This window comes from Thamnophis elegans, chromosome 2 (assembly GCF_009769535.1).
Source record: "Thamnophis elegans isolate rThaEle1 chromosome 2, rThaEle1.pri, whole genome shotgun sequence".
NCBI lineage: Eukaryota > Metazoa > Chordata > Lepidosauria > Squamata > Colubridae > Thamnophis > Thamnophis elegans.
Window position 1 is genome coordinate 61959372 of NC_045542.1, and position 16454 is coordinate 61975825.

The 16454-nt window shown below is 43.0% G+C and overlaps 2 protein-coding genes across 2 annotated transcripts in view; both read right to left on the bottom strand.

Annotated features, from left to right (window-relative positions):
* The window catches only part of LOC116503688 (cytochrome P450 2C3-like), a 45339-nt gene extending 44558 nt beyond the window's left edge, over window positions 1-781 (bottom strand). Inside the window, exon 1 of the mRNA XM_032210259.1 lies at window positions 700-781. The gene's annotated coding sequence lies outside the window, so the exon portion shown is untranslated. The remainder of the gene's footprint in view (window positions 1-699) is intronic.
* A 263-nt stretch (window positions 782-1044) lies between these two features.
* LOC116523930 (cytochrome P450 2C14-like) lies at window positions 1045-7179 on the bottom strand. The gene is made up of 4 exons (XM_032239023.1): window positions 7132-7179; window positions 4488-4650; window positions 2630-2779; window positions 1045-1238 (listed from the first exon to the last, which is right to left on the bottom strand). The coding sequence occupies exons 1-4, from the start codon at window positions 7177-7179 to the stop codon at window positions 1102-1104; spliced, it is 498 nt and encodes a 165-aa protein (XP_032094914.1). The 3' UTR covers window positions 1045-1101.
* Between the last annotated feature and the right edge of the window lie 9275 nt (window positions 7180-16454).

The following is a 16454-nucleotide window of genomic DNA, read 5'->3' on the forward strand; positions in this document are numbered from 1 at the left end:
AGAGGGGGGATAAAGTTTACTCCTCAGTTATTTTTGTAAGGTATAATTACTGAATGTACAGCTGTAGAGATTAATTTGACTTTGCACTTAATAACTGTAGTTAGATTGTCGGTGGTGCAATACTGGAAGAAGGAAGACTTGCCTGTAATTCAAGAATGGACACTGAAAGTCACAAACTTAGCCGAGATGGCTAAAATACCTGCATATCTTAAGCACCACTTAAACGAGAGATATAAATGAGACTGGGCAAAATGGATTGATTATATACAAAATAAATATGGATAAACGAGATGGGGAAAAATGGATTGATTATATTCAAAATAAATACGGGACTAAGAAATTCCAGATAGATTATTATCAAGACTGATATAAATTGTTTAAAGTTAGTTTAGCAAGGAGGAGCTAAGCTCAATTGTGTTAATATGGCTCTACATTTTTTGAAGGAAAATTCTGCTCCCTTAAAGTTAACAGAGTTCATTTCTATTGTTTGACCTAACTTTCAGAATTGAATGGATACCTTTAGCAACAGTTATGCCTGGAGTAGTAATATGTGCCAACAAATGGCAATGAAGGGATTGTCCAAAAGTAAATAAAAAAGTGGAGGGGAGAATAAATATTTCCACACTTCATCATATAGGATAAATTAGTTCCATCTTAGATGCATTTAAACAATTATTCAGATATGGCATCTATACATACCTTCTCCACTCTAAGAAGAAAGCAATCAATATAGTCACGCAGATTTTGGGGATCCAATGTCTTTTGGTGCAAATCCACATTCTCACAGACATAATCACAGAGCTTTTCAATGTTAGCAAAAATGCTTTGGTGTGGCCCAGGAAAGAATGTCACTGTTTTTGGAAATGTATTGTATACCTGTAGTAGAGTTCACATGAAATACTATAGCTTATTAGACTATTATGGTGGAGGATTAATGCCCCAAATATTCAGAGAGTAGCTTTTACTTTGATATTGCTAATTGTCAAGTCTCAGATGGCCCCAAAGCCAAGAAAAGAAGAACCACAAGGATTTTAGTATGCTATCTTTAATTCTATTCTCAGATAAATGCAATGTCTTGGAAACTATAATGGGAATTAATATTTATTTATGAGTCTCCACAATATTCTGGTTCTCTATGAAGGTTTTATCTTTGTAATCAAATCGATTGCCAAAAACAACAGCACATATCACATTAGAAACAGCACTTGCAATAACTCTCCTTGGGTCGAATGGCTGCCCTGAAAAAAAAAGTAAAGAAAAGAAAGACCACAAATGTTTATGAGTGGGACCAATGAATGTGGATCTTCCCTTTCTCAAATCTCATCTCAAAACTGCAATAAAAAGTGTTTGAGGTCAGAGAAATTGGAATTTTAATTCTTTCCCTCTTTTCTAAGAATGGAATATAAACACAATATTAAAATCCTATAACCACTTTAATCAAGACGCAACATAGTGTTTCCATGTTCCACTTTGAAAATGACTAAATATATATTCAAGGATTGACCTTGTTACGGCTACAGTTTCTTCACAAACTTATTGCTGTCTCCTTCAGTGAAGAAGTGTTTTCTCACTCCTTCCTCTGACTTTTTCTGTTGTATTTCCTACCTTGTCCCTTCCCTTCTTCATATTTTCAAAGATTTTGCTTCTAGCTAAGCTCTCCTGTCTCTCCCTCCCTTCCTCCTTCTAAACTCTTTCTTTTCCTCTTTTCTTTTTATGTTTCTTTAAATAATATCATTTATAAATCATTCCATTATTTCTCCCTTCCCATTTCAGAGGTTTGTCCATTAAACATTATATTCAAAGGCGCCAAAGTCACTAAGGGAATACTATTTATGACTGCTTAATTCAGATCCACAGAGCCTTGCAGTTCTCCACCCTCATGCAAATTCCCCATAAACGCAAATCATTATCCATGGCTTCATTTCTCCCTGTAAATTATCTATCTTCTCCTTTTGTTGACTGGTGATTTTTCCTACTGTTTAATATGGCATTATTTTTAAGTGTTTTTTAAAAGAAACATTTTGCTACTTTTTCCAGTTGTAACCAAGCACTCTGTTATCTCCATCCTTCTCTCCCAATTTCTTTTTAAATAATCCAATACACCTTTTTCCTATTTATTTTTATCTCCTTCCAGAAGAGATGTAGCCACAAGAATGGCTTTCAAAGCTGATTCAACTCCCTGAATAAATTCTATTTGTGGCCCTTTAATCGTATCCATGTTGCCTTACGGATCTCTGTCCTTCATGGAGCCTATTCTTATATCTGTGTTCCTTACCTTCCTTAGTTTCCCTGTCTCCTTTATCCATAAAGTTTTTTGCTGGTTTCTCAATTTGCTTGATGTGTGTTACTGCATCCAGCCTAACATTTCACTAGTTTTCGGCAAAGTTGCAATTTTATAAAGCCATAATTGCTCCATTTAGTGACTTCTTAGGATTTCTGATCTCACAGCGTTGCAGCCACAGTAAGTTTTCAGTATTTCTCAGCAAGCTTGTAATTTTATCAAGCCAAAAGCTTTATTCTTCTTTATTTTGTGCAATTAAGTGCAGAGGATTAGAGATTTAGTGTAGAATCCAGTTTTTTTGCAACTTCATATAATACAACAAATCCTTTCCAGATTCTTTTTTTAAACCTTTTGTGGTAGCCATTTCCTCCACCAGACAAAGGGCTTCCTCCTGCACCCTCTCAGACATTCTTTTCTTCCCCATCCCAAAATCTCGCAAGGTGGACAGTGTGAACCGCCGCAGCTCCTTCCATTTCTTTTCATCAGAGGTGGTCAGACCTGAAACCAAGGACACAGGAAACAGATCATGTGATATCAGTTCTCAAATTTTGCAAAATGGGAAAAAGGTATACATTACAATTTTCCCACCCCACTTTTACAGTAAAGAAGCCTTCGTGCTTGAATTACTAAGTAGATCAACTGCAGTTTTCATCTAGTCATTCTTGAGTGCTCTCATATTAGGAGAAGAATGAATGAGGTTGTGAAAATCATGTCACAACTTACTATAAATGTGAAATGGATAGGGATCAGAGGTGGGTTCTTACCGGTTCATACCACTTCAGGCAAACCAGTAGTGGAAATTAGGCCTGGGTTGCTAAACCATCTCCTGAAGCCACAGTGGTGATGGGGACAGGGCAGCCCAGGAAACTTCGCAGCCATGTAACTATGAAGATTGGCGGGCCGGGTGGTCCCCTCCCCATCAGGACAAAGCTACCGCCATTGCAGCTGGAGAGCCACTCTCTTGGCAATCTGGAGGGTAGTGGGCTCAGGCTGCTGCCTTCTAGCTCAGGAACCACCTAGTGGCAACGCAGGCAGGGCCATTTCAATGGTGGAGTCTGGCGCTCGGGGAGGGTGAGGTTTGCATGTTCCCAGCCATGACCTGCGGTGTCTCTGTCCCCTGGCTCAGGCCAGCAGGCTCAGCTGCAGCTCAGACGAGCTGAAGAACTGTGAGGAGCATCCCATGTATTGCACCTGCTCCCACAATTTGGCCACACCTCTGTGTCATTTACAGGCACCCAGCTTGCCAGGCTGCCCCCATCCCCACTGCAGCTTTAATGGCCACCTAGCCACACCCACCAAACCAGTAGCGAAAATTTTTGAAACCCACCACTGATAGGGACAGGTCTTTAGGCCAGTCATGGACAGATTTCTGTACTAAGATGCAATTTTCAGTAAATAGAAAAAATGGGAATTCAGTTATTTTTGTAGAGTAATGGTTTTGTTCACAGAAAATAAGTACCTTCCAATTGCTCTCTTATTTGGTTGCTTCATTATGTACCACAATGTCACTGTAAATTATAAACAACCACATAGATTTTGTCCATTACAACCTCTCTCCAACCTAGTTCTTGAGGACTTTGATATGCTTATCATTTCTAACTAATTCCATCAACTATCCTTCCTACCACACTTCCCACAATTACAACTCTCTCTAGAGAGCTAAGCCTTTGGACAATCTTTCTGAAATATGATCATTTGAGTCTAGTCATTTGTGCTTTGAGTGAAAATCCTGGAGAGATTTGTTCAATGATTTTTTTTTCCTGAGCATCCATAATATTCTCAAGAGTTTTCTCTGGAATCTTCTCCAACATCAAAGCTTAAAAGGCATCAATATTTTCTCTATCCTGCTTCTTCAAAATCCAAATTATTTTGAAGGCACATGAAATTGATATTCAACATTAATTTGGGTAACATAAGTCAAAAAGTGTCTTCGTTGGTAAACCACTTTGTATGTCTTCCCTAACGAACAATTTAGAGGTCAAATTATTGTTATTGTTTGTTGTGGTTGTTATTTTGCATGTGAGCAACAATCTGAGCAGACTTGAGAAGCGACCAGTTTTTTCAAGAAACATGACCAAATCTACATCTTTACAAGACATTTCAAGTGAATCTTTCACAACGATCAATATTATTAATGGCATTCAGACAATTTTTACAGAAAATTAAAGAAAAACAGTAACTAATGAGGAAATGAAAAGGGATCAACCTTTATTTTGGAACATTTCCTTATGAGCAGGCGTTTCACTTCGCCCACCAAATTCTTCAGAATGATCTACCAAAGCATTTTTTACCATGGCGTACCCACAAAGAACAACCATTGGTTTTGATCCATGCCAGACAGTAAATATAGGTCCATATTTCTCAGCAAGCTAAGGACAGAATTAGATGAAAATTCAGTTAATTAGGTGACAAAGCATGTTTGATGAAATTATTATAAAGTATTGTAGGAAGTTAACCCCCCCCAACAAAATAATGAAATATTTTAGGAAATATTAAAAGAGCAGAATATTTCCTTTAAAAGGGAGTCGGAAACTCAGCTTCCCCCCACCTTTGTCAATGGGCCATTAAGGCCTGAGCCAGTCTATTCTATATAACAAAGATCTACCCCCTTCAGGCATACCCATCTAGCAACCAGAAACTCACTACAAGGCACCTGGGAAAATTACATCAGCCAGCAATGCAAACAAGCTTGGTTCTCAGGACAGCCTAAAGTTAGCTTAGACCCCACCCCTACCCCAACCCTTGGGAGTGTGACCACCAATCAGAATGCATTTCTTACACAGGAATGGGAAGCTCTGGGGTGGGACCCAGATAGGACATAAAACCAAGGCACTCTCAGCATCTCCTCCCTTTTCTGTTCAGGAGCTCAAGCCATGTGATCCTGTCCACCATTAAACCATCTTTCCAAGCAGCCTCCATGTTTTCCAGTGTCTTTTTCCCTACTTGGAACTGAACCCAGAAGGACATTTCTTCCAACAGTATTTTTGAAATACTTCTTAAATTTGCCAGAGCTTCAATAACTGTTAATACCTATAAAATACTTCAATATAATTATGATCCAGTACATGATATATATCTCCTACCGGGTAAGTGATAGTCCATGTTATGTTGGCCTTTGTGGGTATCTGTGGATTATAGAACCTAGCTTGCAGAGAATAGCTTTCGGCTGCTCCAAATAAAATTCTGCTTTGGTTATACTTCTAACATACTAGCACAAAAGGACCAAAACGCAGAAGTTTTATTTTTACCATTATCAAAAAAAGTTATCTGTTACAAAGGTAAAACTAAGCTTGAAAACTATTTTGGTGAGAGCTTCTTAAAGTTGGTCAAGTGATTATTTGTTGTGTTAAGGACAGGCCTTGGGACTTCTGGTGAAGATGACCAACTGACAACACACCCAGGGAGAGATCATTGGGGCTCCCTGAGAAGGATTTTTCTCTAGATTGTCGCTCAACTTACAAACAGAAGAAACCAGCATTACTTTAGTTTATATGACTCTCCTGGGTGAGGGAGAGTTCTAGAATCATCGATCCTCCATACAGCAACAGTCTGCAAGTTAGCTTCAGGAGATGAGCTTCAGAACATGGTAAGTTAGCAGCTGAAGGGGGAATGCTGAAATCACTTTATTTGAAAAGCAGCAATTTTTGGAATTTATTTTTCAAATAGTTGTGTCTTTGATTTCTTAATCACTTTTAAGGATTATTCATCTTTATTAATCTAGAAAAGATTTTATTTAGCCATAGCCTGTTATTCCTTTGAAGATCTGTGCCATTTTGAGGATTTTTTTTTAATTGTTAAACAAGTAAGAAAGATACTGAGATCGCTACACACTCTGCCAAGGAACATGTCATTGCCCAGGTGCTCAACTGGGTGTGGAGGGAGTGGCCAAAGGGGCCAATTAGCACAAAGTTCCTTCCCTTCCACATCCCAGCAACATGAGCTGTCCGCTCAATGGGGCTGCCTACTCTGGAGGAGTTGTGTGCTGGTACCCCAGAGGCCGCAGCAGCCAGTTTTGGAAGCTCTTCATATAGGCCACCTAGGAATGGTGTGGATGAAGGCGCTCACCCGCATTTATGTCTGGTGGCCCAACTGAGACAAGGCCATTGCTGATTGGATTTCATAAATTGTCAGCTTTGCCAAGCGTCAAAACCAGCCACCCCATTCACTCCAGCAGACGAGTGAGAAGCACCCAAGACATCTTGAGCGAGGATGCATAATAACTTTTCTGGACCTTTCCATGGACAGACTTTTATCGTGGTTGTGGATGCTTATTCAAAATGGCTTGAGGTAGTACTCATGACATCGATCATCTCAGACTCCATGATCAAGACCCTTAAAAGGCTGTTTGTGACCAATGGACTACTAGACGTCCTCGTTTTGGACAATGGACTATAGCTCATGTCAAGCAAGTTCAAGCTGTCATGGCATTCGTCATTTCCTGATTGCACTAGTGGTGGGTTCCAGGTGGTACAGCCCAGTATGGCCGTACTGCTAGTAGCTGGGAGCAGCAGCCACCATACCGGTATGGTGGCTCATTTGACCCACCCTATATATAGTGTTTATAACGTGACCAGCCAAATGAGCACACATGCACATCATGTGGAGCCTGAGCCTCCTCCGCCGAGCAGCTGGGTGTTGCAGTGTGGTGGCTTGCACATGCATGCGCAGCACATGTGGCGGACTAGGATGCCTGGTCCCATGTACAGGGTACTGGTTGTGACAGGATCCAAAACCCACCACTGGATTGCACCATTGCTAGCAATGGGCAAGCTGAGCAGATGGTCTGATCAGCAAAGGAAGCACTGGCAAGGATGGGCCCAGGGGACTGGCAAACACAGATAGCTGAGTACCTCCTGGTCCAGCATGTTACACCAAGCTCCACCACCAACAGGGGTCATTGCCTGTGCACCAACTTAAACTGGCTGCACCGAGACTACTCCTCCGAAGTCCCTGCAGACTCGATCAGCCAGGTCTAGTCATTCTCACTGGGTGACCTTGTCTATGCCCACAACCACGCTGGGCACTCTTGCTGGATTCCTGCCTGGGTAGTGGATGTTACTGGGTTGGATTCTTACAAGGTGGCACTCAAAGATGGCAGGTCGTGGTGCTGCTACATCAACGGTTTGACCACCTCGGAACCTCTGTCTGCAACCAGCCGGAATGGACGCCAACAGAGACAACCCCAGCTAAAGACATTCCAGCTCAGCCACCACAAACAACTGTATCAACAAAGGACTGTGGTGAGTCACAGATGCCTACATTGCCCAGACCTTTTTTTTGCAATAATTTTTTATTTTTATTAAACAAACAGCACAAAAAAAAATCATCATCTTACATTACATCTTGTAGAAAGTGTGTCAATTGGTTACAATTAGCTTTTGTGCATCTCTTCCATAGTCATTACTTATATTCATATCAAATGTCAAAGATTCTTAATGGGTCTTACTATCAACATAGCATAGTTCTCATTTAGGTTAGGTTAGGTTAGGTTTATTGGTTTTGTATGCCGCCCACTCCCAAAGGACTCCGGGCGGCTCCCAATAAACAGGGGAGGGAATAAATAAGGCAATACAAACAATTTTAAAATCCACAACAGTCACAGTTAAAATGGGGCTGGGTGCTTTAACAGCCCCCAGCCTGCCAGAGCAGCCAGAACTTAGTAGCTTTACGGAAGACCAGGAGGGTAGTAAGGGTCCGGATCTCCACGGGGAGCTCGTTCCTGAGGGCCGGAGCCCCAACAGAGAAGGCTCTCCCCCGGAGAGTCGCCAGCCGGTATTGGCTGGCAGATAGAACCCGGAAAAGGCCAAGCCTGTGTGATCGAATTGGTCTTTGGGAGGTAATTGGCAGGAGCCGGTCTCTCAGGTACCCAGGTCCAATGCCATGTAGGGCTTTATAAGTAATAACTAGCACCTTGAAGCAAGTCCGGAGACCAATGGGCAGCCAGTGCAGCTCGCAGAGGATAGGTGTAACGTGGGTGTACCTAGGTGCACCCACAATCGCTCACGCGGCTGCATTCTGGACTAGCTGAAGTCTTCGAACACTTTTCAAGGGCAGCCCCATGTAAAGCGCATTACAGTACTCCAGTCTTGAGGTCACGAGGGTGTGAGTGACTATCTGAAGTGCCTCCTGGTCCAGATAGGGTCGCAATTGGTGCACCAGGCGAACCTGGGCAAAGAACTCCCGGGTCACAGTCAATAACTGGTGATCTAAAGTCAGCTGTGGATCCAGGAGGACTCCCAAATTGCGAACCCTCTCAGAGGGGCATATAATTTCACCCCCCAGGCTGAGAGATGGAATAATTAGCCAATCATTGGGAGGGAACATCAATAGCCATTCGGTCTTGTCAGGATTGAGTGCAAGCTTGTTCGTTCCCATCCAGACCCTGACAGACTCCAGGCACTGGCCCATCACTTCTACTGCTTCACTGAGTTGGCACAGGGTGGACAGATACAATTGTGTATCATCCGCGTATTGGTGGTATTTTATCCCGTGCCGGCGTATGATCTCACCCAGTGGCTTCATGTCGATGTTAAATAGGAGGGGGGACAGGACCGAGCCCTGCGGCACCCCATAATTGAGGGGCCTCGGGATCGACCTCTGTCCTCCGACCAACACCGACTGCGACCTGTCTGAGAGGTAGGAGAAAAACCACTGAAGAACGGTGCCTCCCACTCCCACCTCTCGCAACTGTTGCAGAAGGATACCATGGTCGATGGTATCGAAGGCCGCTGAGAGGTCAAGGAGCACTAGGATAGAGGACTGGCCCCTATCCCTGGCTCACCAGAGATCATCGATCAGCACGACCAAAGCAATTTCCATGCTGTAGCCAGGCCTGAAACTGGACTGAAAGGGATCCAGATAATCGGTTTCATCCAAGGTCCATCGGAGTTGAGAGGCCACCACTTTCTCAACAACCTTCCCTACAAAGGGAAGGTTGGAGACCGGACGATAGTTGCTAAAATGGCTGGGTCCAGAGATGGTTTCTTCAGGAGGGGTCTCACCCCCGCATCCTTTTAGAGGAGCGGGAAAGATCCCTCCCGGAGAGAGGTGTTTATTATTGTCTGGATCCAGCCGCGTGTTACCTCCCTGCTGGTCAAAACCAGCCAGGAAGGGCATGGGTCCAGTATACAAGTGGAGGCACTCACCGCTCCCATGACCTTGTCCACTTCATCAAGCGTGGCAAGTTGAAACTCAATCCATAAACTCCGCTCAAGACCTTCCCCCTGTACCTCGGCTGGTACCGTGCAATTGGAGTCTAGGTCTGTCCGAATCCGAGCGACTTTATCCATTAAATACTGAACAAATTCCTCAGTTCTACCTTGCAAAGGTTCATCTGTATCCCTCCCTTTCAGGAGGGAGCGGGTTATCCTAAACAAGGCAGCTGGGAGTGATTCAGTGGACGCAATAAGAGCGGCAAAATGCGAACATTTCGCCACCCGTATTGCCACAACATAGGCTCTGATATAGGCTCTCATCAGTACTTGGTCTGACTCAGACTTACTGGCCCTCCAGCGGCACTCTAGATGTCTCTTTTGGCGCTTCATCTCCCGGAGTTCCTCGGTAAACCAAGGGGCTCTCCTGGATTCACTACCTCAGAGAGGCCGCAAAGGCACAATCCAGTTTAGAGCCCCCATCGCCGCTGCATTCCAAGCAGCGACTAAGGACTCGACCAGACTGTGGATGAGAGTGTCAGGTATCACTCCAAGCGCTGTCTGAAAGCCCATAGGATCCATCAGGCATCTGGGACGGAACCACCTAATCGGTTCCTCCTCCCTACAGTGGGGGATTGGTTTCCGAAAGTCAAGCCTCAGTAGGAAGTGATCAGAACATGACAAGTGCAGGATATTAGTACCCCTCAATTCTAGATCACGTCTCCACTGCTCCAAGAGAAATACAAGGTCGAGTGTGTGACCCACTGAATGAGTCGAACCCCGGATTACTTGGGTCAAGTCCATGGCTGTCATGGAAGCCATGAACTCCTGCGCCCCATCAGAGCGTTCACCAAGCGTAGGCAGGTTGAAGTCCCCCAGCACCATAAGCCTGGGGAACTCTACTGCCAGCTCGGCTACTGACTCGAGGAGTGAGGGGAGGGCTGTTGCAATGCTGTTGGGAGGTAGGTACATTAACAGCAAGCCCACTTGATCCCCAAGGTCCAACTTCAACAACAAGGACTCACACCCGACAAGCTCTGGAGCAGGGATCCTACGAGGAACTAATGACCTTCGGATGATAACGGCCACTCCCCCACCCCTTCTCTGGGGTCACGGCTGATGGAGCACCTGAAATCCCTTTGGACCCCTCCCTCTGGGCCCAGGCAGGTTTCAGTAATACATGCCAGGTGTGCCCCCTCATCTACTATTAGGTCCCGGATGAGGGGAGCTTTATGAACCACAGACCTGGCATTTAGCAACAACAGCCTGAGACCAGGGCCCTGACAATTCTCGCCATCTGGCCCTGGAGTGGAACTAACAGGGCCGGAAGGGGGGATTGCTGTGACGTAGTGGACCCTCCTTCCCCGGTAATGGCTAGCCCTGAAGTTCCCGTCATACCTGCCCCTCCCCATAATTACCGTAATGCTCCGGCCCACCCCTGCAACCATAGACCCCATTTCCCCACTCATGGCCTCCGCTCCTTCCGGCAGGCGATTTGAATCAGTCATACTAGGATGGGAGGTAGGCCTGGGCCCCCCTACCACTTCTGCAATCACACTCAGTGGAGGAGGTACCAGGTTATAATCCCAATCCTAACATACATACACAGCCACTCACCCAGACAGTCCCCACATAAGTCGATTAAAACACAAAAACTACAACAATAATGAGATTAAAAAAGTGGGTACAGTCATCAAACAGGCACACCATACACACCACATTCATTAAAACTCGTGGAGCACTGCGCTAGTGTGATATAAAAGCAATGATATAAAGGAGGAGGGAGAGCTGCTCCATTCCTCTTCCTTCCTCTAGGTCCCAGAACGAAGGTCCAAAAGTCGATATTGTGCAGGGTGATTGTGGATGGAGGGTGGCAAGGTGTAAATGCCCAATGTTAGCAAGTAGCAACTTTCCAGTCTCGCACCCTCCAGATCAAGATGAAGATTAACACAATCACCAATAATGGGCCACATGCAGGGGAATGCCTTGTCTTTCCCCTCTCCTGAGGGTCCAAAAGGTCCAAAGTCTTGGGGTCCAAAGTCTGGGGGTGGCTTGAACAGATTGAGAAGGAGGAAGGGAGAGCGCTGGTCTTTAAGGCACCAAGTCCTCACCCCTAAGGCTACCATCCTCTATCGCTCCTGACCCTAACCCAACCCTAACCCTAACCCTAACCCTAACGCTAATCCTAACCCTAACTCTAACCCTAACCCTAACCCTCACCCTAACCCAAAACCAACCCTAACCCTGACCCTGACCCTAACCCTAACCCTAGCCCTAGCCCTAGCCCTAGCCCTAGCCCTAGCCCTAACCCTAACCCTAACCCTAACCTCAACCCTATCCCTACCCCCAACCCTAACCCTAACCCTAACTCTAACCTCTTTCAGTCCTTCCCACAGGCTGAGTGCACCATCAAATGGACGTTGCCCAAGTATCTATACCTATCTATAAACCTATCTATACCTATCTATACCTATCTATACCTATACCTATCTATACCTATACCTATCTATACCTAACTATACCTAACTATCTAAGGGCAGTGGCGGGTAGCAGGCAGTCGGACGAGGATGGTTGTTACAGGCCAAAGCAGATGGTCGCAGGCCAAGGTGGTGGAGAGTCAGTGCTGGGTAGGGAGATGGTAAAGGCTCCACGGCAACAAGGGGGGGAGCAGAAGGGGCAATGTACAGTATGCAGGCAGAATGAAAAGACAAGGCTGCGGTGGCAAGGAGGCAAGCAAGATGGAAAAAAAAGTGGGGGGCATCCAGGCCTCCCCCCTCTCCTATTCCTTGGGCTCCGAGACGCCAAACGTTGTAAATGCTGCTATCGGCAGCGGGGCGCCGCCATATTCCTCTCTGCACTGAAGTATAGTCTGGCCAGGCAAGTAAACGTCAATACTGGGCAGGAAGAATGTTACACGCCCAGACCCGCAGAAGGTCGAAGAGGAGAAGCTGTGACCATAGGCGAAGCGAGCAGAATGGAGGGGTGGGGGGGGCATCCAAGGAAGGCTCCGGTGACGGCAAACACAGCCAGCCGCCTGATCCACCAATCTCGAAAAGTCCCCGATAAACCCCCACGTTTCTGGGGCGATGATAAATAGTAGGGTCCCCAGGCTCACCGCTCAGTTGGAATCAAGTCAAAATAAGGTCAACAGACGCCAGAAGTTAAATAGAGTGCTGCCATCAGCAGCGCAGCACCGCCATCTTCTCCGTGCAGTGTGGATAGTTTCAAGCTGCCAAGGTTCCGCTGCTTGAAAAACGACCAGAGGTGGCTGTTCTTTGAAATCCCAATCCTCTTACGCTTCCTGGATTCACGTCCTTCCAAGGGAACTTTATTGAAAAGTTGTGGCAGACTCTGGAGGTTCTCCAAGATCTTTTTTCTCCCCGGCTTCTATCGAGCAAAAAGCCAGGCGACCATCCGCAGTTTCGCACATTCGCATGTATTTGACTGAAATTGTTTTAGTGTCATTTTGCCTAAAATAATCCATAGTTAAAAACACAACCACCTGATGGCATTTCATTAATTATTACAAAATCATCCAATAACCATAAACCTGTATAACATATTCTAAATAAAGATTAGTTGACAAAGTTTCTAAACCTTCCCCCCCCCCCAAAGTCGCTGTTTAAAATTTGTGTCCAGGTTCCTTTTGTTATGGTAGTGTGTGTGTGTGTGTGTATGTATGTATGTATATATATATATATATATATATATAAGATTTTTTTGGCTAAGATGTCTGCCTAGTATGTAATATAGCCCAGGTTCAAATCCCAGTAAGGGTATGGCTAGCTGATGAGAGCTAAATAGCTTGAAATAGATCTATACTAGTCTCCCTTTATTTATTTATCAGCACAAATACAACAAATGTAACAAAAAGCCAACAGAGAATGGAAGTAGTGATCTTCCTCCCATATTTGGGCATACTGGGGGTTGTAAAAAAAAATAATCTTATATATATTCCATTATTAGTTGTTATAATTAATATTGGTTAACAAAAAATCCTTTACTGTTTATATCCATTTTTTTCTCATCAAACCAACACATACATCTACCTTTTTGCCCTTGTCAATTATTTATTTAACATAACAATCTTTTTTCCCAAATCACTTTTGGCGATTTATATCCAAATTCCTTATGTTAAACTAGTACACACACACACACACACACACATATATATATATATATATTGTTGTATTTGTGCTGATAAATAAATAAATAAAAATCTAATATATATATAATTAACATCTCTTATTATTTCATTATTATTTTGTCGTCAATATTTGTTAACAAAAATCATTTACAAAAATCCTTTACTGTTTATAGCCACTTTCTTCTCATCAAGCCAACACATGTGTGTATCTTATTGTCATTATCAATTATTTATTTAACATAACAATCTAAAAGTTACTAAATTACTACTTACTAATTATAAGATTTAGTTAATTTTTTGTTATCGACTTTCATATACCCAATAACATTACACCTTAATAAGATATTCAGAATAAGAATTAATTAACAAAGTTTCTAAGCCTTTTTTTCCAATTCACTCTTTATATCCAAATTCCTTATATTAAACCAGTACATACATATGTCGTTAACTATATCTCTTATCATTTCATTATTATACAACTGTATCACAGCGGCCAGTTGTTTCGCCAGACTTGGCATTGGTTACTAGTCGGGCCTCACCCAGGGGCCTAGGACGTCATAATGTATTTTTGTAATATCCATGCAGATCAGGGGTGGGTTTCTCGCCCTGTTCCAACCGGTTCGGTTGGAATGGGGCCGGCGGCGTCCTCGTGCACGTGCGCGGTGCACGCATGCATACTAGCGTCTGCGCGACACTCCAGCTGCTCCTGGACGATTTTTGTTCTTTACTTCGATTAATAGATGTTCTTGACTTTCTTTTAAATAATCAGCCAGTGCATGTTTTTCTTCTTCAACTGTTTGCTTCACTTGTAATAATCCTCTGCCACCTGATTTTCGGGGCAGGTATAGTCTATCAGTATCACCACGTGGATGTAAACTGTAGTGCATTGTCATTAGTTTCCTGGTTTTATGGTCCAAAATGTCCAAATCAGCTTGTGTCCAGTTAACTATACCAGCTGTGTATCTTATAACTGGTATTGCCCAGGTATTTATGGCCTTGATTGTATTTCCACCATTCAATTTAGATTTCAAAATTTTCCTAACTCTGTTGGTGTACTCTCGCCTGACAATAGTTTTTACTTCTCCATGCTTGATGTTATCCAACTGCAGAATGCCTAAGTATTTGTAGGCTTCATTTTCTTGCATTTAATTAATTGGCCATTGGGCATTTCAATTCCCTCACATGCAGTGGATTTTGGCCCCTTTTTATGGATACAGTGGCACATTTTTCCATGCCAAACTGCATTGAAATATCTGTGCTGAATACTCGGACTGTGTTTGTCAATGATTGGATTTCTATTTCTGACTTTCCATAGAGTTTCAAATCATCCATATATAGTAAATGCGAAATTTTTTCAGCTTCTTTGGCTGTTTGGTAGCCTAATTTCATTTTTTTAAGACTACTGATAGTGGGATCATTGCGATGATGAAGAGAAGAGGTGAAAGTGAATCACCCTGGAAAATTCCTCGCTTGATATTAACCATTCCGTAGATCTCATTCCCTACTGCCAACTCAGTTCTCCATTGTTTCATCGCCTTTTCAGTAAAGGATGTAATATTTTTGCTAATGCCAGTTGTTTCTAAGCATTTTATGATCCAACTATGTGGCAGTGAGTCAAATACCTTTTTGTAATCAATCCAGACCATATTCAAGTTCGTTTTCTGTTCTTACAATTTTCTAATATCATTTTATCAATTAGAAGCTGATCTTTGGTGCCCCTGCTCCTTCTTTTGTTGCCTTTTTGCTCTACTGGCAAGATGTTGTTTGGTTCCAAATAATCTATCATGTTATCTGCAATAATGCCTGTGAGTAATTGAAGGTTGTTGGCCAGCATGTTATTGGTCTGTAGTTTTCAGGTGTTGTTCCTTTAGTTGCATCTTTCTGAATCAAGTATGTTTTTCCAGTTGTCAACCATTCATCAATTTGCCCTTTTGTAAAATTTCATTCAGTTGCCTGGCCAATATTGCATGTAAACTGGTCAGATATTTGAGCCAGAAACCATGTAATTGGTCCTTTCCAGTGATGTCCAATTCTTTACCTTTTTTACTCGATTTTTGACCATCTCAGTTGTTATTCTAATACTTGCATTTCTTTGTTGCAATGCTTTTCTCAAAGTCCATGTATCCACTTTGCTTCCTTGTTGTAGTCCTTTGCATTTTCCCACAATTCTTTCCAGAATTCAACTGTGGCCTGTTTTTCTGGTTTTTTCACTTTTGGTGTCACCATTCACATTAAGACTTTGATAAAACGCCGTTGGTCTGATCGAAATTGTTGATTTTGTTTATATTGGATGATTCGTGCCTCATATCTTTCAATTTTTCTAGCTCTTGTGTTATCTGCTGTTTTACAATCTCTACAGCTTCATTGATGTTTCTTGTATCCAATCTATATTGTCTGATTAGCCGATCTATGATTTTGTTGTTTTTAAGCCATTGCTCATGCATGTTCTTTAAGTTACTAGCATCTGCCCTTAACTTTTTGATTTTTGTTCTAAACGGATTTTCCACTTTGGCTTTGATGCTTTTTCCTGTTGTGTGACTAGGTACTTTAATTTTAATGCCTAGTTCATTAGTGACTATTACAGCTGCACTGTACATTACTGGTTTGTTTCCAAGATGGGATCCCCGTTCAATTGTTGAAAACACTGCATTTTCATGATAGGGGCCAAATTTTCTTAGGCACAGATTTTAGTGATGGTAAATGTTGCCTTCCTCATTAAGCAGAAAATGCTCCATGATCTTATCCTTCAATTCTTTTTGTTTTGAGTTAGTTCATCAGTTGGTTCAGTGATAACTGGTTCTAGTGGTGGTGATGTTATTTCCTCCCCGAGAGCTTCTTCTGGGAGTTCTACTATAATGTCTTTAGTTGTGTCTTG

Excerpts from the sequence above, each read along its gene's own strand:
- LOC116523930 (XM_032239023.1), bottom strand. The coding sequence starts at position 7,179 with ATGACCCCTGTTGGTGGTGGAGCTTGGTGTAACATGCTGGACCAGGAG. Across the intron at positions 2,780-4,487 it reads GGAAATGTTCCAAAATAAAG|GTCTGACCACCTCTGATGAA; the intron begins GTTGATCCCTTT and ends CCTTGGTTTCAG. Across the intron at positions 1,239-2,629 it reads GGAAATGGCTACCACAAAAG|GGCAGCCATTCGACCCAAGG; the intron begins GTTTAAAAAAAG and ends TTTTTTTTTCAG.